The sequence below is a fragment of the Mastigoproctus giganteus genome, chromosome 4 (assembly GCF_048544385.1).
Source record: "Mastigoproctus giganteus isolate SK-2022 chromosome 4, ASM4854438v1, whole genome shotgun sequence".
NCBI classification, from domain to species: domain Eukaryota; kingdom Metazoa; phylum Arthropoda; class Arachnida; order Uropygi; family Thelyphonidae; genus Mastigoproctus; species Mastigoproctus giganteus.
Window position 1 is genome coordinate 203,994,965 of NC_143578.1, and position 27,849 is coordinate 204,022,813.

Sequence of the window (27,849 nt, forward strand, 5' to 3'; positions counted from 1 at the left end):
CAGTTCTGGATTTGCTGTGAGTTTCTATCAGTTTTTTTTTCCAGCCACCATTCATACACTTGGAGAAAACTTCATTATGAGCTTCATCTAGAAGCATAGCATACATGTAGTGAGCCAGTGCAGTGCACTGGGACTCCCAGTTAAAAGGGAACCTCTAAACACCTGACATTCTATATTGAATTATAAGGACTCCAAAATCAAAATTTGCACTGGGGCCCTACAAGAATTTGCTATGCCACTGGCTTTAGCAGTAATTTACGTCTTTTGGAATTTAGAATTCTGTCCAAATTAGTTTTGTAATTAGAGCCCTGCTAATTATTCTTAGAAGTAAGTGGAAGAACAAGCATCCTATGTGATGTATTATTTTCTGACAACTGCAAAATTATGCATATTTCATTATCTCTTCTCTTTTTTTTACTTTTGGGAGTGAGCCCAGTATGATGAGTTATCATCGCTGTTTTGTTGGACATATAAGTGAGAGAATGGATATACGAGCAAAGAAGAGTACAGCAGGCCCCCGTTATAATACAGTTCGCTTTACGCTGATTCGCTATAACGCCTATCTGACTATAACGCTGTCACAGATCACTATAATGCTCTTTTACAGATTACATTTTTGTCATATTTAATGAAATCGTTTCATTTGATGGAGTCGATAGCTTGAAAATGAATAGCAAAATAGCATTAAAACGATTCCCATGCCGACTTGAGAAATTTTCCCACGCTCAGTGAAATTTTCTCGCACGCTAATTTAATTGCAGTACAGTGACTTGTTACATAGTTCCTAGATCAACATTTTAAAAAAATATCAAGTATATTGCTTGTAATATTTGTGTTATATGCATTTATCCGAAGTCTAGTCATCACTCAGTACCGTATTAGACGTTGTGCATAACAGACAGTTTACTCAAACATTGTATCGCAATTAATGCAACCAACGCAGTTACATTTTTGAAGAGTTAATAATGGCCGATAAGAATGAAAAAGCAACAATGTCTGAGCGCAGTACGAAGACTATAAATGTAAGAAAAAGACTGAATTTGAAAATTAAATTAGACGTTTTGAAGCGAATCGATTCCTGTCAAAGACAAGCGGATGTGTGCCATAATTTAGGACTTGCAAGTTTAACTGTAAGAACAATTATAAAAAAAATAAAGAATTGATTTTAGCAGCGGGAAAGATAGCTGTTCCACTGCAAGCAACTAGGGCTAGGCCAGCTATTAGGATTGAAATGGAAAGACTAATTTTATTGAAGATAATATCCAATGCAGAATTCAGTTAAGTTAAATATTAAAAAAAAAAGAGAGAGAGAGAGAGAGAGAAAGAGATTAGCCAATATGATGATCTGAAGAAAACTCACCTAAAAAAAAAAAAGGAGCCGAAACTTTCAAAAAAGAAGCTAAAATTATTGAAGAGGGGTATTATGTGTTATACTTCTCAACAAGTTTTTAACATAGATGAAGCAGGACTTTTATGGAAAAACAAATGCCTAAAAGAAGTTTAATATTGAAAGAAGAAAAAACATGCCAGGTTTCGAAGTGGCTAAGGATCGGTTGACTTTATTGTTAGGTGGTAACACTGCTGGTGATTTAAAATTAATACCCCTTTTAGTTTATTTGGAAGAGGGCCAAAGTTCAACCAAAATTGACATTTTTCATGATTTTAATTGGATTAAGTTTAATTTTGATACGTAAGTAGTTACCACATAATTATATACGTATGTAATGTAGAATATTTTATATGTACAAATATTTGAATATTAAATATTTTGACCGACATTTGTGCATCTTTAGGAAATATCCTATGGCACCGACCACAATTCACAAATACATATGTTACCTTATGGGAATGCGGCGCTCGCTTAGTGCGGATTCACTTAGCGCTTTGTTTTTCTGGAACAAATTATCAGCGTTTAGCGGGGGTCACCTGTAATTGTTGTAAGTTAAAAGGCAAAAATAGAGAAAACGAATATTGAGGGATTGAGGGATGCATGTATTTCCAACTGAGTGAGTATGCCTTTAAACTTAATTTCAGTTGGGAAGTTAAATATTCTACCCAGTTGGAAGTAATTTGGATTTCTTTGGTTTTGTTTATTCTGAGTTACTCTGAACTGTAATACATTTAGGCCATCAAATGTATATCTAAATTTGCTTTCATTTATTTATTCTAAAAGGTCTTTTTATACGAAGAATGCTGCTTGCCTTTGACAAGCTATCATTTAGTCATGTCACTAAGTTATATCGCAAGTACTGCATGTACTATGATTCTATATTTGGAAGTATGGATGATACTAGTTACTGCAGTGAAGTTGCTTCTCTTACTGAAACTGGATTTCCGAAGGCAGGTGAAAAGTAAGTTATAATGATCATAAGTAAATTTATATAAAATGACCAAATGTCGAGTCTTAACTAAGGATATATTGAAACCAATGAGAAGGGAAATAAAAAGGTGAGATGCCATATAAGGTCAGCTGTGATGCTGTATTAATGTATATATAGATGTATATCCTTAAAAGACTATATTTATTCGACATTTATCCTCATTGAAGCTTATATTCAAAAATCTGTCCCATTGGTATAACATTTTAGAATTATAAAATAGAGAATTGTCAGTGTTATGCCTTTCATGCTTGTAAAGTATAATACTCTCTTATGTAATTCTTAAGTAATACTGCTTGATGAAAATCAAACAGAATTACTTAAGCCATCTGAAGTTTTCAAAATTTGGGTACCAGAAGGTAACGATCGGATACCTATATAGCATTTCCTGTGAGGTTGCACTACGAGGTATACCATGTCTCATTATACTGCAGTTTTGGAGATAACATTGAGTGTGATGGCCCCCCAAGGGGGGGGATATAAAAATTAAGTTTACAGAAAAATACAAATTCATCATAGAAAAGACAGAAGCAAACCAGTACTTCACTGAGGGGAACCAGATACTGCAATGGTTTCCAAAGTGTGGATTGTTAAGCTACTTTATTCTCTTCAGCAGGTATATTCCCTTCATTAGACTATTAAATTTTTATAACAATGTTAATCCAGTAATTACTATAGATATTCATTTTTTCTTAATCTCACTTAGAGATGCAATAAAAAATACATTGATGAAAAATTAACACGGGACATTCACAAAATCTTTTTGTTTTAAAGGGGAATTGGTTACAATATTTGCCATTTGTCATATATTAAGTTATAAATTTTTGTAAACCACAGTAAGTGACATTCTTTCTAAGAATGAAGTCACATTTAGAATGGCAAAAAACAAGGCTTTTTGCCAGGTGTGCACAAACTGACAAACAGTTTGTATATTTTTATAGTCTGCTGCTACTGATTGCAGTCTGTAATCGTACTACAGTACTCTAAAATGCACTTGTGTTGTTTATAGCTCAAAGAAGTGCAACCTCGGGGGTGGGATTTGATCCAGACTGTACCCATATGATGATTTTCAATGGAAAATTTCAGAGATTTGGTTCAACCCATGCAACAATTTCTAAGACTGCGTTAATTGTATAACACAAGGGGAACTTCTCTCTTTTGAAGAGAGGAGGAGAAAAAAAATCTTTTTTTCTGTGATAACATGTACTTCCTTCTTCTGAAGTTAAAACTTTAAATTGCGGTTATTGGTTAAATTTTACACAGCTCTTTATTCCTGAAACATGTCACATAGTGTGTCTGTTGAAAGAATTTTATGACAGTTACACCTTTCTGAAAAGAACTGCAGTATTCAGTGTTGATATATTTTATTCTAATTAAACTGTGTTATTTGCAGTATAAAGTTAGAATATACCCTTCATAGAAAAGCAGCAAGTGTAATGAAGGTCATGGAACCCAAAACTTACAGGACTGTCCTGACTACATGACATTGTTCAAATGATTTTATGTATGAATCTATGAAGATGTGATTATGTAGCTCAGTGATTCCTTTCTTATTTTTGTGCAATACCATAAATTAGACTTCCTGTCAACATGTCTCATTCAGAAGCACAGAAGTGTTATAAGAAATTGACAGTTTGAAATTTTATTTTTTAACTATATGAAGTATTGCTGTTTAATATTTTTATTTTAAAGCATTATATTCATTAATAGTCATGTTTTAACTTTTTTATTTTAAAGTGAAGAATTATTAAAAAACTACAACAAAAATGCATTCTCCATTTAAAATGTTTAATCCATTCATCCATAGCAGAAAAAAAAAAAAAAAATATAGCAGAAGACTACTATAAAGAGTTATACAAGTGTTAGGGTAACTAAGAGTAGAAACAGGTGCATGTACACCAATGCTAGGAGTATAGTTAATAAATTTGATGAGCTTGAAGTGCTAGTCAAGACATCAAAGGCAAATATTGTTGGGATATCAGAGACATGGTGTCACATAAGGACATAAGCAGTGCAGAATTGGAATTTGGGGAGTACAGTGTGTACAGAAAGGGTAGATAGTACAGGAAGGGAGGAGGGGTTATGCTGTTAGTTAAGAAACACATAAAATCCTAAGGAAGTGCATCCAATTGATGTTGGTGGACAATGCAATGCTGAGTCTGTTTGGTGTGACATAAGCACTGGGAAAGGAAAAATGAGAGTAGGTGTGTGTTATAGGCTTAATGAATCTGATGAGTATAATGAGCAATTGTGCAGAGAAGTAGTGGGCCAGTAAATCCAATTGTAGGTGTTCTCTTTTTCTCTCTGGCTAAAGCCAATATATCCTACTTTAATCAGTGTTTGATTTAGGACCTCTGACTGCTAATGTAATTTCCAAATCAGAATGTCTTATAATGGGGGATTTTACCTTTACAGATATTAATTGGAACTTGTGGGTTGGTCACTCGCACACTAGCAAGACTTTTGTAGATTTATTGGATGACTGTTTTCTACAGAAACATGTTCGAGAGGCAACCAGAGGGAGTAATACTCTTGATCTGATTATCAGTAGTGATTATTCATGCATTAAGAATTTGCAGATAAAGGAACCACTGGGTGACAGTGTTCACAATGTACTGATGTGGGAATTACTTAAAGATGTAACTACTATCAAGGCTAAAGGGAAGGGCTTTTGCTTTCGTAAAGGTGACTATAGAGGTCTCAGACAGTTTTAAATTCTGTACAGTGGAATCAACTGATGATGTTACCAATGTTGGGGAAGCCTTCAGGGTTGATTGATTGGTTGAGTTTTATTGGCACATCAGCAACTTAGGCTATAATGCGCCAGCCTTCAGGGACTTAATTTTGGAAGCTACTAGACTTTTCATTCCAACTAAGAAATACTGTTAAAGGTTTAGGCCTAAATGGATGTCAGATGAACTAATGAGGCTTGTGGCAGAGAAGAAAAATATATGGGATGCATATAAAGTATCAGGTGAGACAGAAGCCTATGGCAGATATAAAGTAGTCTGTAATAAAGCTACAAAGGAGGTTAGGCAGGCGAAGGCAAATTATGAGAAATCCTTGGCAAAGGATGCAAAGAAAAACAGTAAAGAGTTCTTTACTTAAATAAACTCTAGAAGGAAAATGATGAATCAGATTGGACCACTTAACATAAATGGGTTGACTAATGATGATCATGCTAAGCTAGCTGATAAACTGAATGAGTATTTTGCATCTACATTCACACATGAGGAGTTATTCAATGAGGTTAGTGCAGATGTTTATCAAATTCTAACAAGGAGCTAAGTGATTTTGTAATAACTGAGAGCAAAGTGGAGGAGAAATTTTTGAAGTTAAACATAAAAAAAGGCACCTGGGGTGGATGGGATCTATCCAGTTATATTAAAGGAAGCAGCAAAGGAAGTAAGAAAACCCTTAGCCATAATTATGAGAGCTTCTTTGGACTCAGAGGAGGTCCCCATGGACTGGAGGTGTGCAAAATGTATCACCAATTCACAAAGAGGGTTCAAAAGGTGATGCAAGTAACGATAGACCTGTTAGTTTAACTTGTGTTCCAGGGAAAATAATGGAATCACTCATTAAAGAAGCACTGCTGGATCATCTAGACAAGACTGCAGTAATAGTTAAGACACAGCATGGGTTTGTTAAAGGAAAAAACAAGTTTGCGTACAATAGAAGCAAAAGCATTAACAATATTTTATTACATAATAGTCATAATAAAATATGTAAGTATTTTATTATGACTATTATGTAATAAATTTATTTATTACATAATAGTTTATTAGTTACATAATAGATTATTATGTAACTAATAAATAGTTTATTTATTACATAATAGATTATTTATTGTGTTTGGTAATGTTTTCGTTACAAATGTGTGTGCAATCTTGGGTGGTCGGCACCGAACCCTATTTTTCCCATAGGGCCTGTTGTTTATATTGCATGATTTTGCATTGCACGAGGGTTTCTAAGAATGCAACTATTGTGCTATACGAGGACTGACTGTACTTTTTCTGACAGAATTCCAGTTATTTGTTGATTCAACCACTGCTAATCTCAGTTGTGTGAATTATTCGCTGTATGGTTGCTTTCGCTTAAAAGGTGGTACTTGTGCACATATCCACAAGGGTCAACAATCACCACTTAATGTTTACAGTTTAATGTTCACAACTCTAGCTGGCTTCCATTTCCTAGTCACATTGACCCAGTTTGCCAAGATGCTGAGGCATTTGCAATTAACTGAGAACAAAGTGGAGGAGAAATTATTGAAGTTAAACATAAGAAAGGCACCTGCGGTGGACAGGATCTATCCAGTTTTGTATTAAAGGAGGCGGCAAAGGCGGAATCCTTAGACTTGGTTGAAGCCCCACGCGCTGGAGATGTGCAACTATACCCCAATTCACAAAGGCGGATCAAAGGATGACACGAGTAATTACAAACCTGTTAATTTTAACTTCTGTTCCAGGTAAAATAATGGAGTCACTGGTTAAAGAAGCATTGCAGGATCGATTATCTAGACAAAACTGCAGTAATAATTCAGACACAGGATGGGTTTGTTAAGGGAAAGTCTTGTCTGACAAATTTGATTGGATACGTGGTTAGAAAGGAACTGGATGCAGAAAATAATTTTGATATCATATACTTGGATTTCAGGAAAGCTTTTGACACTGTTGCACATGGAAGACTACAATACAAATTGGAGCAGAATGGTATTAAGGGTAAGTTGCTACAATTGATAAAAGGATGGTTGAGTGGGAGAAGACATAGGGTGATAATCAGTGGGTGCTGCTCTTTGTGGTCTGATGTTATTAGTGGAGTCCCACAGGATTCGGTGTTAGGTCCACTGTTGTTTTGTATATTTATCAATGATATTGATGAAGGTAAATCAGGTTTAATATCCAAGTTTGCAGATGCTACTAAGGTTGGTAGGGTAGTTAATGGCAGTGTCCTACTGCAACAGGATCTAGAAAAGTTAGGTAGATGGGATGAGAAGTGGCAACTGAAGTTTAACATTGACAAATGCAAAGTACTGCATATGGGTAAAAATAACTCCCATACCAACTCTTTGGTACTACACTTAAGGTGGTAGAAAATTGAAAAAGACCTGGGAGTAATTGTGCAGTCAGATATGAAGTTTTCTGAGCAGTGCGACATTCTGCTAGAGCAGGTCATGGGGCTGTTGTCAATGATATATAGGAATTTTACTAGTAGGGAAAAGGAGCTGATTATCCTTTTGTATAAGGCAGTGGTCAGGCCATGCCTTGAGTACTGCATACAGGTCTGAAGACCTCATTTTAGGAAGGATGTAGAGTTGCTTGAGTGAGTACAGAGAAGGGCTACAAGATTGGTGAAGGGACTGAAGGGGTGCTCTTAACAAGAAAGGCTTAAGTTCTGCAAATTGCAGCATCTGGAGACTAAGCACCTGTGAGGTGATCTGATTGAGGTATATAAGGCCTTGAATGGGTTGAACAGGCTCAATTCTGATGGGAATCTTCCTCTTGCTCAGATTACTAACCTGGTATAAATTCAAATTGAGGAAAGACAGTTGTAGAATAGATGTGCAGAAATTTGCCTTTAGCCAGCGGGTAGTTGAATGCTAGAACAAAATTCCATCTGTCATTGTGGAAGTTGGTAGCTTAAATAAATTCAAGGAGGAACTGGATAAACTTTTAGAGGGAATGGATATGTGAATTTTTTTTTTTTTTTTGGCTGATGCTATATAAGTTTGCTTTCTTGCATCACATGCATCTACTACTAATAATGACCTCACACAAATCGTTCATTTACCTACCAGAATACCAGACAATCTTAACCATGCAGCTAACACGCTTGATCTTTTTCTCACATACAACCCTTCTAAGTACACAGTTGAGGTGAGTGGTCCTCTAGGCACCTCAGATCACAACTCGGTGATGATCTCTTCTCCAATGGAGCCTTTCTCTTGTGACCATTCTCAACCTTGAGTTGTTTGACCTTACAAGAATGCAAAATGGGATGATCTGTGAGATTTCTTTTTCTTGGTTGGATTACTGTTTCAAATCTGCTGATGTCAATGTTTGCTCAGATCGCATCAGTGAAATTATTCTTGTAGGAATGAAATCCTTTATTCAACACCCCACCTTAAAATCTCATCCTTTATCTAAACCTTGATTTTCCAATAAATACCCTACGGCTGTTCAAGATAAAAATGTTGCATATCACAATTGGCTTTATTCAAATCTCCAGATTCATTTTCTGCCTACACCAAACCTCACAACAATTGTAAAACATTTATTAATCAGTACAAACTAGATTTTGAACAGGCTAAGAGTAGAAAACTTGCTTCTTGTCCAAATAGTAGTTCAGCTTTCTGGTCTCTTGCCAAAGTTATTGGCCGCAACTTTTACTATTCTCTATTCTCACCTCTGTTAAAACCAGATGGTTCTATTGTGACTTCAGCCAAAGTTAAAGCTGACTTGCTAGCATCTTACTTTTCTTCCAGCTCGTGTGTTGATTATCTTGGTAAACCACTTCCTAGCATTTCCCAGACACTTCATTCAATGCCTCCTGTGGTCTTCTGTCAAAAGGATGTCAGAAGGTTTTTGAATAATTTTGATGCTAAGAAAGCTACATGTCCTGATGATATATCTCCACTTGTTCTCAAAACCTGTGCTCCTGAACTTAATCCTGTTATGTGTTGCCTTTTTCCTTTCTCTTTCTTATTCTAAAGGTGTTTTCCCATTCTGCTTGGGAATTTGCTCATATCCAGCCAGTTCTTAAAAAGGGTGACAAATCCTTCTCATCCAGTTATTGTCCCATTACGCTTACTTCTACTTTTTCTAAAGTAATGGAGAAATAAATTAACTGCCATCTTTTAAACTATCTATAAACCTTCCGTCTGATCGATGATTGCCAGTATGGATTCTGTCAGTGTTGGACCACTGGTGATATTCTGGCTTATGTTACTGATCTGTGGACAAATTCAGTGGAAAAGTTTGGTGAAATTCAAGCAGGTGCTCTTGACATTTCAAAGGCTTTTGATTATGTTTGGCATAAAGGACTTCTAAATAAGCTTCCATCTTATGGTTTGTCAATTGTTTTTTTTTTTAATTGGGTATGTAGTTTTCTCTGACCGCTTGCTGCCTGTGATGGTAGCTGACTATCTGTCTTCTAATGTTTCCACTAATGCTGGTGCCCCCCAAGGTTCAGTTCTTTCTCCCACTGTTTTCTTACAGTATATTAATGACCTTCTTTCATTGGCTGGAAATTCTGTCCATAGTTTTGTTGATGATAGCACATTGCATTCCACCTTCCAGTTTGAGAAACCTTGCCCTGCACAAACATCTTCAATTTCTCGAATATCCACTACCAATTCTTCAAATGCTGATTTGAAGGTAATCTCCAGTGGGGTAAAGATAACTTAGTTGATTTCAATTCTACTAAAACACATTCCTGTCTTATATCATGCAGAAAGGATTCCTCTGCTCCTATGCTTATATTCAGTGACATTCTGATTTCTAGGTAAGATCATATATCTCTGTTGGGGATTATCCTGACTTTTAATCTCTCTTGGCATAAGCATTACAAATATTGCTTCCTCTATATCTAAAAAACTGAGTTTTTTCTTTTGCTCTTGGCATTACTTTTCTTCTAAACAGCTGTTCTCTCTGTACAAATCCCAAATCCACCCTACCATGGAATATTGTTCCCACATCTGGGGCAGTGCCCCAAAATATCTCTCTTTCACGCTTCTAGATTCCATTCAAAAGAGGGCAGTTAGGCTAATTAATGGCTCATCTCTAAAAGAGTCTCTTCACTCTCTGTCTCATAGATGTTCTTTTTGTGCTGCATGCCTTTTCTGTAGATACTTCCATGAACACTATCCTTCTGATTTGGCTTCTATAATTCCCACTCTCGCTTCCAAAGCAGTCTGAACACGTGCCAGAACTAGTCAACATCCTTTTCCTGTCCAACTTCAAACTCACAGACCACTTTTCTTCTTCTTCCTCATTTATTCATTCAACTTCTGTTTTCTGGAGCAACCTTCCTTCATACGTATTTCCTGTAAATTACAATGTATGGAAATTCAAGTCTAATGTCAATAAGTATCTGTTTTCATCTTCTCAGTCTGTAGCCCATGTATGGTACTAAGTACTATAGGTTATAATACCTCCCCGTGTTTGGGGTTTCATTAAAAAAAATATAAAATAGTATTTGTTTGGGGACAATGATGTTTAAAAGTTGTACTGGTTCATCAGTGCTCAGATCTCAATCCATTGAACACCTGTGGGATGATTGGAGTGGCCTATTTATACCGTGGAAAAATGGCCTTCTTCAAAACTAGCTCTAGCAGCTATTTTCCAGGAAAATTTAGGAAATTTTTTGCCATTGCCCACCAGAAGTTGGTAGAAAGTAAGGCCAGCTAGATTGAGGCTATCCTTCTGGCCAAAGCTGGCCCTATATGTATTGGGTTCTTGAATTAAAAACCCTTTTTAGAACTACCTATCCCAAATAACTTTTGGCTGTATAGTTTTGATTCTGATTAGAGTGATAAACCTAGTTTGGTCATAGATATGTACGGATAGAAGCTATGCCTGACATCAGAAATGACTTTATATAGGTTTCACAGCTTGAGGCTTTTGCCCTAAACTTCACTATGTCTACTTTACTTACTGAACCATCTTGCATCTCACATATTGTGGATATATCTTGTCACTGGGTTGCTCAGGTCTTCACAATACTTGTCTTCCCAGACTGATCATTCAAAACCTGGTTCTGGCTATTGGCACACAGTTTAAATAAAAAGCAATATGCTTCTCTATTGGAGCAGTGCCTTTTATTTAGAGTAGTCAGTACTAAGGCAGTTTGCGGCAAAATGCCTCCGCAACATGAGAGAAATGCACTAAATAGCAAACCCAGTTATTATATTTGAAATCTATATGAATTTATATAGTTTCATAGCTCTAGGCTTTTGCTGTAGACTTAACTATGTCATTAATGAACTTAGACATTTTAAAAAGGCTAAGATTAGGAAACCTGCTCTGGTTTTGACAAGAGCAAAAATCTTTGCTCTTGCCAAAACTATCTATCCATCCATACGTTCACCCCCCATTACATCCTAATGATCGTATTGCATCATCACCTAAAGATATAGCTCCCATTTTAGTAACTTACTTCTCCTCAAATTCTTGCATCAGCAATCTTGGTAAATCTCCTCCTCCTACTATACTGAACATATACCAATCAGTACTTCCTCCTACTATACTGAACATATACTAATCAGTGCCTCCTCCTACTGTACTGAACATATACCAATCAGGGCCTCCTTTCATTCTCAACAGAAACAGTAGAAAAATCCTGTACCCTGTTATTCAAAGCAGTCTTCTTGTCCTGATGGCATTTTTCTGTTTTTTCTTAAAACTTATGCTCCCCAATTACATCCAGTTTTGGTTACCTTTTTACCTTTTTACAGTCTTGTATTGCACTGTTTTTCCTTCTATTTGGAAATTTGCTAATTTCCAGCCAATTCTTGAATAGGGCAACAAATCTCTTCCTCCCTACTAGTTATGATTTTGGTGCAATAAACTCAACTCATTTCAAAGTAATGGAGAAATAAATCAACCACTAACTGTTACACAACGGTGAAAATTTCAATCTGATTAATGATCACTAATATTAATTCTGTTATTATGTATCAACTGGTAACATCTTGCCTTATTTATGTTTGATAAAATTCCATTGAAAAGTTTGAAGAAATTCAAGCAATTACTCTTGTCATGTTTGTGACTTTTGATCTGATATTAGCAGAAATTTAAGTTCAACATCAACATATCCTCTGTATTCACAACCTTCATTCCTGCACACTGTGTTAAACTACAGGTTCCAGTATCTTTCATTTTTGAGGGTAACCATAACATTAGCATTAGCAAAGGCAAATGATGCAAGAAAGCAAGCTTATATAGCATCAGCCAAAAAAAAAACAAAAAAACCCCTTATTTCACCCATCCACTCACTCCAAACGTTTGTCAAGTTCTGCCATTAATCTATTTAAGCTATTAACTTCTACAACAACAGATGGAAGTTTGTTCCACCAATCAACCACCCGCTGGCTAAATTTATCCATAGCAGCAAACTTCCGCACAACTATCCTACAACCGTCTTTCCTCAATTTGAATTTATGCCCTCTCAGGCGATTATTCTGAGCAAGAGGAAGAATCCCATCAGCATTGAGCATGCTCAAACCATTCAAGGCTTTATACACCTCAATCAGATCACCTCGCAGGTGCCTAGTCTCCAGACACTGTAATTTGCAAAACTTAAGCCTTCCTTCGTAAAAGCAACCCTTTGTTCCATTCACTAATCTTGTTGCCCTTCTCTGTACTCGTTCCAGCAGCTCTACATACTTTTTGAAATGAGGCCTCCAGACCTGTATACAGTACTCTAGGTGTGGCCTGACCATTGCCTTATACAAGGGAATAATCACCTCCTTATCCCTGCTGGAAAAATTCCTGTATATCATTGACAATACTCCATGAGCTACTCTTGCAGCCCGTCTGCACTGCTCAGAGAACTTCATATCTGCCTGCACAACCACCCCTAAGTCCCTTTCATTCTCTACCACTGTCAGTGTAGTACCACAGAGTTGATACGTTGCTCTGGGGTTGCTGTTTCCCATGTGTAGTACTTTACATTTGTCAATGTTAAACTTCATTTGCCACCTCTCAGCCCATGTGCTGAACTTTTCTAGATCCTGTTGCAACAGTGTACTGTCATTAGTGTCATTAACAACCCTGCCAACCTTCGTATCGTCTGCAAACTTGGACATTAAGCCTGATATACCATCATCAATATCATTTATAAATACAGAAAACAATAATGGACCCAACACTGAACTCTGAGGGACTCCACTAATAACATTAGTCCATGAAGAACAGTGTCCATTGATTACCACTCTCTGTCTTCTCCCACTCAACCATCCCTTTATCCATAGCAGCAATTTGCCTCCAATGTCACACTGCTCCAATTTGTGCAGCAGTCTTCCATGTGCAACGGTATCAAAGGCTCTTCTATGATCCAAATATATGATATCAAAGTTATTCTTTGCATCCAGTTCCTTTGTGACTACATCATAGTATCCAATCAAATTAGTCAGACAAGACTTCCCCTTAACAAACCCATGCTGTGTCCAAGCTATAACTGAAGTCTTGTCTAGATGATCCTGCAATGCTTCTTTAACCAGTGCCTCCATTAATTTCTGTGGAACAGAAGTTAAACTAACAGGTCTGTAATTACCTGTCACCCCCTTTGTGGATTGGAGTCACATTTGCATATCTCCAATCCATGGCCACCTCCCCTGAGTCCGGGGAGGCTCTCATAATTATGGCTGAGTGTTTGCTTACTTCCTTTGCCGCCTCCTTTAATATTAATATAACTGGATAGATTCCATCCACCCCAGGTGCCTTTCTTGTATTTATATTCAACAATTTCTCCACTTTACTCTCAGTTATTACAAGATTATCTAGCTTACTGCCAGAGTTGAATACACCTCTGGCATTCCCCTCCCTGAATAACTCCTCATGTGTGAATGTCGATGCAAAATATTCATTATAAATAAATAAATAAATAAATAAATGTATATATCTGTTAAATTCTTGAAAAGGGTGAGAAATTCCTCTCCTGAATTCATGTATCATTTTATTGCACATATCTCAAGCTCTTTTCAAAGCAATGGTGAAATCCATCAACTGCTATTTTTCATTAAGGAAATCTTCCTTTTGGTCAATGATTTCCAATATGGATTATATTAGTTCTGATGTACTGGTTAATATCTTGGTTTATGTTACTCATCTATGGACAAATCCTTAGATGAGTAACATAATTTCATGAAAAGTTTTAGAGAAATTCATGTAGTTGCTCATAAAATTTCTTTAGGAAAATGCTATTGAAAAGGCTTTCAGTTGTATGTGACCTGAAAGACCTTTTAAGAAAGCTTCCATCCTATGGTCTGCCTCGTGATTTTTGCAGTTGGGTAGCTAGTATGATTTCTGACCGCTCAGCATTCATGGCTAGAATAATGGCTATGATCACTGACTTTCCACCCCATATGGAAAAGGTGTGGGTTTGAGTTCTGTCAAGGTGGGAGGAATTTCATGGACTTTTTTTTTTTTTTTTTTTTGGCATCTTGACTGAATTAGTCAAGATGCCAAAAGAGAGGGCGCTGACTCTATTTAAAAGTTACAGCTGACAGTTACAGGCTCCGCAAAAACGATAAGTGTTTGCCTTTTATTTACATGATTGTTGTTTTATATTGTACTTAATACGTAGTCATATAGTTATAGTTACGCTGGTTATTTTTTATTTTAATTTAGATAAAGAGTTTTGTGGATTTTACTTACGATAGGTAAAACCGTTATTTTTGTTCGATTTTTGTAGCCATTGTTTTTGTATATAGGGAATTCAAAGTTTTTGTAGGGAATTCAAATTTTTTAATTGAGGTAGCTCTAACGCATAATTATATAGTAATACGCTTCACTGTTTCTATTTCATAGTTTCTATTCAAATACTACTGACATTTAATTTATTGATTTTATTAATTTAAACTACCGTGCCCCGAACTAGAGCAGCAAAGCAACGGGCACAAAGTGGCAGGAGTGTTGTGACTCGGGGGAGAACTGAGGGGGGCGATTCTCCAACGCGTCACAGCCTAAAAAAATGTGCAACTTGTGAAATGTTTGCCGAACTCTCTGGAACGGAACATGATATTGCCATGGGGGATGTCTTTGTGTGTGCGCGATATATAAGGAGTGTAAGGAAATCAGGCGACAACTCAGCGTTGTTATGGGCCTATATGAGAGTTTGAAGGACAGGGTGGATGCCCTCGAAGGAAATAAATTGAGGGGCCCATCAAGCTCTCAGCTGCCCACATCAACGCCAGAGCTTGCACTTGGTCATCACGCAACACAGCGGCAACCCCCAAGGCAGAATGCGCTGGTCCCACAGGAACTATTAGTTGTTGGTGACTCTATTGTCAGGGAAACGGGGAACATGCTATGTAAAAAGGATAGGTGGAACAGGACCAGGGTATGTCTGCCAGGGGCAAAGGTTGATGACGTTGTAGAGCGGATATCATCTTTCAAGGGCACAAAAGGTGATATAGTTGTACACGTTGGCACTAATGATATTAAGAGTAGGAGACCGGCAGAATTACTCAACAAGTACAGGTCACTGTTGAAAAAAAGTCGAGAATTAGGGTTGAATTTGAAAGTGTCTGCAATTCTGCCCAGACACGATAGGAGGGAGTATATGATGAGAGCCTTGTCGATCAATTCGGCCCTGGAAAGATTGTGCAAGGCTCAAGGGGTAGAATTTTTTTCAGCCTGGACTGTACTTGTTAACAGGAGAGATTGCTTCTACAGGGATGGGATACACTTAAATAGAAAGGGTGCAAGAATATTTGCTGATGCTATCGAGGCAGTGTTAGGTGGGTCGGAAAACTGCTAGCTTGGGGGGATACAAAGACTAATAGTTTAACAGTAACCGCAGGCAGAGGTGAAGGTGATTCTTGCACAACTTCTATTAGAATAAGAAGCGACCTGGAGCGAGGGGTGTTGGGGGTTTCAGGGACGGATGGCAGTCATCCTGGAATAGTTGGGTATATGGGATGTGTTAGGGTAACAAGGAATAGGCATAGGAGCATGTATGCTTGCATGTATACCAATGCTAGAAGTATAGTAAATAAATTTGATGAATTTGAAGTGTTGGTCAAGACATCAAAGGCGGATATTGTTGGGATAGCAGAGACGTGGTGTCACAAAGATATAAGGAATGCAGAACTGGAATTTGGGGAGTACAATGTGTACAGAAAGGATAGACAGGACAGAAAGGGAGGAGGTGTTATGCTGTTAATTAAGAAAAACATAAAATCAAAAGAAGTGCATCCAGTTGATATAGATGGACAGTGCACTGTTGAGTCAGTTTGGTGTGACATAAGCACTGCAAAAGCAAAGATAAGAGTAGGAGTGTGTTATAGGCCTAATGACTCGAATGAGTACAATGAACAATTGTACAGAGAAATAGAGTGGGCCAGTAAATCAGAATGTCTTATAATGGGGGATTTTAACTTCCCAGATATTGACTGGAACTTGTGGGTTGGTCACTCACACACTAGTCAGACTTTTGTGGATTTATTGGATGATTGTTTTCTGCAGCAGCATGTTCGAGAGGCAACCAGAGAAAGTAATACTCTTGATCTGGTTATCAGCAGTGATCATTCGTGTATTAAGAATTTGCAGATAAAGGAACCACTAGGTGGCAGTGATCACAGTGTGCTGAAGTGGGATTTACTCAAACAGGTAACTACCGTCAGGGGTAAAGTAAAGGAAAGGGTTTTTGCTTCCGTAAAGGGGAGTACAGTGGTCTCAGACAGTTTTTAAATTCTGTACAGTGGGATCGACTGACGATGTTACAAACAGTAAATTCTAAGTGGGAAGCATTCAAGGAATTAATCGTGGAAGCTACTAGACTTTTCATACCGATGAAGAAATATTGTTCAAGGTTTAGGCCTAAATGGTTATCAAATGAACTAATGAGACTCGTGACAGAGAAGAAAAATGCATGGGATGCATATAAATTATCAGGCGACGCAGAAGCCTGTAGCAGATATAAGCTAGTCTGTAATCAGGTCACAAAGGAGGTTCGGCAGGCAAAGGCGGATTACGAGAAATCTTTGGCAAAAGATGCTAAGAAAAACAGCAAGGATTTCTTTACTTATATAAACTCTAAAAGGAAGGGGCTGAATATGATTGGTCCGCTTGACATCGATGGTTCGACTGTTGATGATCCTGCTCAGATAGCAAACAAACTGAATGAGTATTTTGCATCTACATTCACACGTGAGGAATCATTACAGTTTGAAAATGGAAGAAGGTTATCAAATTGTAGCAGTGTGCTTAATGATTGTGTAATAACTGAGAGCAAAGTGGAGGAGAAATTGTTGAAGTTAAACATAAGAAAGGCACCTGGGGCGGATGGGATCTATCCAGTTATATTAAAGGAGGCGGCAAAGCAACTAAGCAAACCCTTAGCCATAATTATGAGAGCATCCTTGGATTCAGGGGAGGTTCCCACGGACTGGAGATGTGCAAATGTATCCCCAATTCACAAAGGAGGTTCGAAGGGTGACACAAATAATTACAGACCAGTTAGTTTAACTTCTGTTCCGGGTAAAATAATGGAGTCACTGGTTAAAGATGCATTGCAGGATCATCTAGACAAGACTGCAGCAATAATTCAGACACAGCATGGGTTTGTTAAGGGAAAGTCTTGTCTGACAAATTTGATTGGTTATTATGATGTGATCACAAAGGAACTGGATGCAAAAAATAATTTTGATATCATATACTTGGATTTCAGGAAAGCTTTTGACACTGTTGCGCATGGAAGACTACTGTACAAATTGGAGCAGAATGGTATTAAGGGTAAGTTGCTACAATGGATAAAAGGATGGTTAAGTGGGAGAAGACAGAGGGTGGTAATCAATGGGTGCTGCTCTTCGTGGACTAATGTTATTAGTGGAGTCCTACAGGGTTCGGTGTTGGGTCCACTGTTGTTTTGTATATTTATCAATGATATTGATGAAGGTATATCAGGCTTAATGTCGAAGTTTGCAGATGACACGAAGGTTGGCAGGGTTGTTAATGACAGTAATGGCAGTGTGCTACTGCAACAGGATCTAGATAATTTGGGCAGATGGGCTAAGAAGTGGCAACTGAAGTTTAACCTTGACAAATGCAAAGTACTGCATATGGGTAGAAGTAACCCCAGAGAAACGTACCAACTGTGTGGTACTACACTTAAGGTGGTAGAAAATGAAAAAGACCTGGGAGTAATTGTGCAGTCAGATATGAAGTTTTCTGAGCAATGTAGACAGGCTGCTAGGGCAGGTCATGGGGTTTTGTCAATGATATATAGGAATTTTGCTAGCAGGGAAAAGGAGGTGATTGTCCCTCTGTATAAGGCAATGGTCAGGCCACGCCTTGAGTACTGCGTACAGGTCTGGAGGCCTCATTTTAAGAAGGATGTAGATTTGCTTGAGCGTGTACAGAGAAGAGCAACACGATTGGTGAGGGGAGTGAAGGGATCCTCTTACCAAGAGAGGCTTAAGTTCTGCAAATTGCAGTGGCTGGAGACTAGGCACCTGCGCGGTGATCTGATTGAGGTCTATAAGGCCTTGAATGGGTTGAGCACGCTGAATTCTGATGGGATCCTCCCACTTGTTCAGAATACGAACCTACGGGGACATAAGTTCAAATTAAGAAAGGATAGATGTAGAATAGATGTGCGGAAATTTGCCTTTAGCCAGCGGGTGGTTAATTGCTGGAACAAACTTCCATCTGTCGTGGAAGTTGATAGGTTAAATAAATTTAAGGAGGAACTGGACAGGCAATTGGAGGGTATGGTGTGATTTTTTTTTTTTTTTTTGGCTGATTCTGCATAAGCTCCTACACTTGCTTTCTTGCATCAAGTGCCACTACTACTACTACTACTACTAGTCTGTTCTATGACAGACTAATTCAGTCAAGGTCTTTTCAGTCTTTTCATAGGACAGACTAATTCTGACTGAATTAGTCTGTCCTATGACAGACTAATTCAGTCAAGGTTTCATGGTTTTCCCTCCTGGAAACTTGGACCTGCAAAGCAGGAAAACAATCCATAGATACATGTAATTTTACAAATATTATAAGCTGATCCTTTGTGGCCTTAATTTCCTCAGCACAAAATCAAAAATAATCTGATTGCACATTGTATATAATGGTAAATGCCTATCACTAATTTCCATCTGTGCCAGCATTACCTGGAATTCAGTTCTTTTGTCCACTCTTTTAAGTACATATTAGTATTAACTGTTAGTATTTTAATATCAGTATTAGTCATATGGTGCAAAGAAATCCTAGGCTTCTGCTGCCCCAGCCAATGAATAATAAATTAATAATGATAATGAAAATAAAAATTAAAAAAAATATATATTTATATGATTCCTCCTCACATAGGTGACCATTGATCCAGCTGACCTTTGAATTTTCCTAAGCCATCAGCTTCAACCATCCATTTGTGGAAACCTATTCCAGTAATTAACAATTCTCTTGCTAAAAAAAAACTTCCTACAATATAGTAAAAAGCTTTTCCATCATAATTTGAAATTATGGCCCCTGCTTCTTTTATTATTTATAAACATGAAAATTTCAACTTGATTAATTTTAATATTCTCTCTCAGAGCCTTATAAACCTCAGTCAGATTCCCCTGTGATGCCTGCTCTGTAGCCACATAGTCAAAGTTATTCCTCATATGGGCATGCCTTTGCAAATTTCATCATCTGAGTTACCCATCTTTCGACCCCTTCAAGAAGTTTGATGTATTTTTTTTCAGATGTAGTCTGTCTATACTTGGACACAGTATTCTATGTTTATCACCTTCTCCTATCAACCAGAAATCTGATTCATAGTTTTTCTGATAAAAGTACACTACAGTTTTCTAATCAACTTAGAAACCCTACTCTACAGAAACATTTACACTTCATTGAATACCTCCTACCAGTTCCTTAAATTCTCCACTAATTCTCCAGTGGAGAGATGAATACTTAGTTAACTTCAGTCCTTCTAAAATTCTTCATTCCTGTCCTATTTCTTTAAAAAAAAAAAAAAAAAAATCTGCCAGTCCCGTGCTCACCTGCAATAACACTTGTTCTGGACAGACATATATCTTTACTGGGGAGAGCCCTGACAGACCTTCTACTATTCTTTGCATATACATATAACCAATAGTTTTTTCCTTTACATAAAAGGAATAGGTTTTCCTTTTACTTTCAGTATTTCTTCCAAACAACTGGTAGCTCTGCAAATCAGAAATCCACTCTGCCAAGGAATATTGTTTTGTCATCTGGGATGTTCCTTCTGGAACCAACCATGCACAGACATCTCTTGAATAGTGGATATGCATTAATATTTCATCTTCATGTTCACCCAAATAACTTTTCTTTTTTCCTTCATTTATTGCTTCCCTTTCTTGGAATGAACTTCTTTCCTATGTATTTCATGAAAATTATTCCCTTTTCATGTTAAACATTCTCCCTGTTGTGTTTAGGATTGACCATCTTTCCATATTCTTTTTGGTGTTCCACTACTTCATTTGTCTACACATTTCTGGATCTCTGATTTCCCCATTCTGTTTTCCTATTATATATCCAGTTATTAATAGATTGTATTCTACATTGTTTTCTTATTCCCTCACTTTATCTCTTAATATTCGATTAGTTATTTTCCTGACACAATATAATAGCGTAGCTTAATTTAATTTATTATGGTACTCACCTTTTTATGATCTGCATGGATGTTAGAATAAAATGGATGATAATTTTAAATTTAAGTTAGCATGAATAAGTTAGGATTTAAAAACAGGATTAAAATATGCGCAAGGAAGTAGAAGTGCACGTCTTCGTCCTTCATTGTCAATGTTGAAATTGGAACAATTGAAGTTATATGGTTGAAAACAGAAGGCCAATAGCCATAACAAGTGGCTTTCGTTTTACACGTCTTCAGTTGGCAATGGTAGAATGAGAGTGAACGCGTGTATTTAAGTTCCTGTGATGCTCCTGGATACACGTGAGAATCTCAGGTGCATGAGATTCCAGACCGGTGCTATGTTATAGGGTAGTTTGGAATTTAATACTTGGAGAGTGGAATGGCAGCGAAACCATTCTATAACTAAGGGCTTCGTATTGGAAAATTTTAAAACTGGATTTTAATTTGATAATAGGAATGGCTGAATCTACTAAGGGGGTGTGGTTGTGGGATTGAACATGTGTTGCTAATTCGGTATTGGACTGTCCCGTCCTAAAGCTATTGTAGTGGTAGTACATACGTGTGTTTGATGTTTTGATGGAACTGTATTTTGTGGTGGTGGTGCTACCAATGTAGCAAGCATTACAGTTATGTTGACATTTTATTAAGTAGACAATATTATTCATGTCACTAATGTGGTAATTTTGTGTGTCTTTATATGAGTTGAATAATGAACCTAGTTTATTATAAGATGAGAATGTAAGGGTGATATCGGTACCTTTGAATAAACGGCAGAATTGATTGGCAAAATTACTATGGTAAGGGAGGATAATACGTGAATTATTATTGGCAATGTGTTTGGGTGGGTTGTTAATATTATTTTGGACTGTGATAATAGTTTGTTTGATTAATTGAATAGGATATTTCCTAGATATGAATTTACTTGTATGATATTGAAGTTCATTATTAAGGTCGTAATGTGTGGAACTGTATTTTATAGCATTATAAATTTGATTATAAAGGACTGCTTTTTTGTGTTAAGGGGATGATGCGATTCAAAGTGTAAGTATTTGCCCGTGTGAGTATTTTTTCTGAAAATTCTTTTTCCTAGTTTTGTATCACTTCTGTATATAGTGAGGTTTAGAAAATTAATTAAATCCATTTTCTTCTAATTCCAGGGTATATTTTAATCTATTATGCATGGAATTAAATGTAATGAAAAGATCATTTATTGTGGATTTGTGCCCTATTAAGAGGATATCGTCAGTGTATCATATAAATAATTTAATATCTGCGGGATGGGGGTATGGTTGTAATATATGATTTTCTACGGAGGCTAGGTAAATTTCAGATAGTGGGGCTGAGATCCCTAATCCCATAGGTAGGCCATAGGTTTCCTTGTAAATCTGATTAAGAAATCGGAAGTATCTGGTATCTAATAGAAAGGTTGTGAGCTCTAGTATGCTATTAATTGAGAGGAAAGTGTGATTGGATAAGGTTTTGTCATCTGTTAAAAGATTACGTAAGGTTTGCAATTGTTGGCGGCAAATGTACATTAGTGTACAGTGAGACTAAGTCAAAAGAAGCTAGGATGTCATCATTGGTTATTGTAATAGAATTTATTTTTTCAAAGGTTTGGGAGGTATTGTTTACTTTGAATTTCGAAAATCTGGTGAGGGGGGGGATAATTTTGACCAGGAAGGAAGATAAATGCCCTTTTCATAATATTATCCCAAAATCTGCCCGCATATTCCCTAGAAATACATGTAAAAAATATCCATATATTATTCATCAAACCTGTATTAAAATTGTACAAAAAGAATTACAGAAGAGATACAATAAAAAATATAACCTACTGTCCTAAATACACCGATTAAGATTCAGCCTAAAAAGAAATATGACACCGCAATCTTGGGTGGACCTTACGACATTTAATGAAATACGTATAGCAGATGCCATTAAAGACATCGAACTCAGACACAACAGAAAATGGAGGACCCTTACACAGAAACCTCACACCCCCACAAAATCTTCCACTATAAACATTTCTTCATACTCTTTTTCTCCCACCGAACTTGCTAGCCTCGATTACGGTTTTAACTTTGCTATTAAAGATAATAAATATCCCTACAAAGAATGTATAATAGAACTACAAACCAAATTAGATAACCATCCGGATAAATGGCGAATAATACACCAAAGTAATTCAATTCTTAACTCTAGATTCAAACCCCAACCCAACATAAATAAACAACAGTTAAATAACTTACAAAAAATATGTAACAACCCAAATATTATAGTCCAGAAAGCCGACAAAGGTGATTCCATAGTAATTATAAACAAAAGCACATATATAGAAAAAATGGAATCTATACTCTCCGATTCAGATACATACAAAACTGGATAACACATGTACTATTTCCAAACATAAAAATAATCTTGACATTATTTTAAGGAAATTAAGGTCCAACAATGAAATTAATTTATACACCCTTCAACAGATTGGCATCCGAAACAATGTTCTACCGCATATGTTTGGTATTACCAAATTCCTTAAATCCAACCACCCACTAAGACCCATAATATCCTTCAGCAAATCAGCTTTCACTAATTTATCTTCCTTCCTGGTCAAAATTATCTCTTCCCCCCACCAGATTTTCGAAATTCAAGGTAAACAATACCTCCCAAACCTTTGAAAATATAAATTCTATTACAATAACCGATGATGACATCCTAGCTTCTTTTGACATAGTCTCACTGTACACTAATGTACATTTGCCATCAACATTACAAACCTTACATAATCTCTTAACAGACAACAAAACCTTATCCAATCATACTTCCCTCTCAATTAATAGCATACTAGAGCTCACAACCTTTCTATTAGATGCCAGATACTTCCGATTTCTTAATCAGATTTACCAGCAAACCTATAGCCTACCTATGGGATTAGGGATCTCAGCCCTACTATCTGAAATTTACCTAGCCTCCGTAGAAAATCATATATTACAACCATACCCCCCCCCCCCCAGATATTAAATTATTTATAGGATTCACTGACGATATCCTCTTAATAGGGCACAAATCCACAATAAATGATCTTTTCATTACATTTAATTCCATGCATAATAGATTAAAATATACCCTGGAATTAGAAGAAAATGGACTAATTAATTTTCTAAACCTCACTATATACAGAAGCGATACAAAACTAGGAACAAGAATTTTCAGAAAAAATACGTACACAGGCAAATACTTACACTTTGAATCGCATTATCCCCTTAACACAAAAAAAGCAGTCCTTTATAATCAAATTTACAATGCTATAAAATACAGTTCCACACATTACGACCTTAATAATGAACTTCAATATCTTACAAGTAAATTAATATCTAGGAACTATCCTATTCAATTATTCAAACTATTCTCACAGTCCAAAATAATATTTAGGCAATTTCATGCCGCCAAGTAATTTCTTTTCCTACTGGTTAAAATAACTATCACATTTGACAAAGCTTCCATTGCACAGCCAGATGGTCCATATTTTGATAGATTTTGTCAATGTGAAGGTTCCAATTTAAAGCGATCTCATAAACTCAAAAAACAGTTCCACACATTACGACCTTAATAATGAACTTCAGTATCTTACAAGTAAATTCATATCTAGGAAATATCCTATTCAATTAATCAAACAAACTATTATCACAGTCCAAAATAATATTAACAACCCACCCAAACACATTGCCAATAATAATTCACGTATTATCCTCCCTTACCATAGTAATTTTGCCAATCAATTCCGCCGTTTATTCAATGGTACCGATATCACCCTTACATTCTCATCTTATAATAAACTAGGTTCATTATTCAACTCATATAAAGACACACAAAATTACCACATTAGTGACATGAATAATATTGTCTACTTAATAAAATGTCAACATAACTGTAATGCTTGCTGCATTGTGGTAGCACCACCACCACAAAATACGGTTCCATCAAAACATCAAACACATGTACGTACTACCACTACAATAGCTTTAGGACGGGTCAGTCCAATACCGAATTAGCAACACATGTTCAATCCCACAACCACACCCCCTTAGTAGATTCAGCCATTCCTATTATCAAATTAAAATCCAGTTTTAAAATTTTCCAATACGAAGCCCTTGGTTATAGAATGGTTTCGCTGCCATTCCACTCTCCAAGTATTAACTAATGAGACCCAACCCCACCTACTTCCCGACAACGCAGATGCCCTCCAAAGACAAGTCACTGATCTGATCACAACGGCCAGCAACTTGGCAATCAAAAGGAAAAACCCTGTCCCAGGCGCAAAGCTCTGGTGGAGCCCAGAGCTGCATAGATTGCGCCGAGAAGTAATTATAAGAAGAAAGACTTTCCAGCGTGCCCGGAGGACCTGGCCGGCACGTGAAGTGGAGGCGCTCAGACAGAACTACAGGGAAGTGCGAAATCAGTACACGGCCCTGATCCGCAAACGAAAACAAGAATCCTGGCAACACCTGGTCACCACCACTGGCAATACCGACCCCTGGGGAGTGGTGTACAAGATCACCACAAACAAACTACCCAGGGGAGAGGTCACCACTTCAACCAAGTCATTACAAGGTACGGAAGCAACCACCTGGCAGCAATCCATAACAAACATTTTGGACGCCATCCTACAACCAGCAACAAATCCAATCACTCAGGAACAAAAATCCCTCTGTGCAGAGAATGAGACTTACCACACTGAAGAGCAGGAATCTCCCTTTGACTTAGGAGAACTACAAACTGCTGCGTCCTGATCAAAGATAGGAAATGTCCAGGATCGGACCTGCTGGAGCCTGAGATTATAAAGAAAACAGTGGAGTGTGTCCCCGAATTAATACTTCATCTATTCAATACCTGTCTACGTGATGGTCACTACCCAACAGATTGGAAGTCGGCCAACGTAAAACTGATCCTGAAGAACCCGACGAAACCACCTGAACTCCCAAACTCCTACCGTCCCATCGCTCTCCTGTCGGTACTTAGTAAACTCTATGAAAGGCTACTCTACTACAGACTTCTCAAACACTACAACAATGCAAACATGGCTTCTCACAGACAATTTGGATTCAAAACGGGGCACATCCACTGTAGATGCACTCCACAATCTCCTTGAAGCAGTAGGAATTGCCCAAAAGAAATACTTTCTGGTCATCGCTGTCGACTTTGCTGGGGCGTTCGACTCACTTTGGTGGCCGAGCGTCCTAGGCAGACTGCGTCAATCAAAGCTTCCAGTAAACCTATATAACTCCATCAAAAGCTACCTTTCCAACAGATCAATCACTGTCAATGCTCCATATATGAAAATCACCAGACAGGTCTACAGAGGATGCCCACAGGGCTCGGTTTTGGGACCGTTCTTGTGGAATCTTGTGCTTGATGAATTCCTTGGCATGGACCTGGGAGAGGTCACCTCTCAAGCCTATGCAGATGATCTTATTATCACCGTTACCGGCGATTCTAGGGCCCGACTGGAGATTTTGGCGAATAATGCACTACAGAAGCTACAGGACTGGGCTAAACACCATAACCTCACCATCTCTGCCGCCAAAACAGATTCTATTCTTCTCAAAGGAAGTCTCAATGAAGCCAGACCGCCACAGATAAAAATCGACAACAGGACCATAAAATTCTCCACTCATCTCAAGTATCTAGGAGTTATACTTGACAGCAAACTGAATTTCCAGCCACATCTTAAATACATAAGAAGAAAGATACGTAATTACACCGCCCTTGTCGCCAGGGTCTCCAGACGGGACTGGGGACTCAATAGGCACACTCTGTCCTTATTCTATAAAGTGATATTTACCCCGATTATAACGTACGCAGCAGGCATCTGGTACCCGAAAGCAATCACTGCTAGTGGTAGAAGAATCCTCGACTCTCTGCAAAGGAACATCCTGCTTGCTACTACCCGTGCCTGCTGCACTGTCAGTACCCATGCTCTGCAAATCCTGGCAGGCGCCATGCCACTGGACCTGGAGGTGGTCCGCTGTGGACTACTCTTCCACCTCTCCAAAACAAATTCCAAGACCATCCTCGAATTCACAACAGACCCCGCAAACGACAGAACAGCAGAAAAGAAGCGTCTCCTCACGCATCTGCAGCAGGCGTGGCAAGCGAGATGGACTACTTCCAACAAAGGCGAAATCACTAGAAAGTTCTTCCCTTACATTAACAGGGTGTTCCCCAGGCTTCCCCCCTGGTTTTCACCTGGTCTTTATGCTACATACCTGTTAACTGGCCATGGATCATTAAAAGGCAAACTGACGGCCCTGGGAATCATCGATGATCCCACTTGCACCTGTGGTGGGACTGAGAGTTGGTCGCACCTTATGTATGACTGCCCCCTGTATGAGGATCTTCGCTGCACCTTCATCACTACCTTGACCTACATACCTAAAGACCAAGAAACACACCTGCTTGATAGTAGGGAGGAATATACAGCTTTTACGCGTTTCGCACAAGAGCTCTTCAGCCGAAGGAAATCCTTTTCTACAGTTCCTGTACCTGCGCCATAGCAGTCCCAAGGAAGACAACAGGCGGTTTGAGACCATGATGGACTTTCATCCAGACTAGACAGTCATGAACTTGACCGCCACACCATCAAACGGACAACTATCTGATGATTGAAGTTTGAAAGCTACCATTGGATCGAATTAAACCCCTGGATTGGACACCACCCGATGTCGATGACAGAGGCGCCAAATGGCGATCCTATCTGTGCTCAATTGTACAGTCACTTTCGACCCCATTCCTTCCCCTTTCTTCGCCTTCACCTGATTGACTGAGTGTACATTGACTGGTTGGGGACGCCTTCGCCTATATCCCCTTACTCTTACTTTCATTCCCCCTCTTCTGTACACCCTGTACTACCTCACTCTATCTAATCGCTGTGTTTTTTTTTTTTTTTAATTAATTAATTATTTATTATTATTTTTTCTTTTAATTAATTTTTTTTTTTTTTTTTTATTTATTTATTTATTTTTTATTTATTTATTTTTTTTTTATTTTATTTTATTTTTTTTTTTATTTATTTATTTATTTTTATTTTTATTTTTTTTTATTTTTATTTATTTATTTTTTTTTAACTTGGTCTCCG

General features: G+C 37.5%; 1 protein-coding gene across 3 annotated transcripts in view; it reads left to right on the forward strand.

The window, feature by feature from the left end:
• ida (anaphase promoting complex subunit 5 ida) overlaps positions 1-27,849 on the forward strand; it is a 435,748-nt gene that overhangs the window by 59,498 nt on the left and 348,401 nt on the right. For all 3 annotated transcript variants that reach the window (XM_090371999.1, XM_090372001.1, XM_090372000.1), the window contains exon 5: positions 2,174-2,351. In XM_090371999.1, coding sequence (XP_090228125.1) covers positions 2,174-2,351 — 178 coding nt within the window. The remainder of the gene's footprint in view (positions 1-2,173; positions 2,352-27,849) is intronic.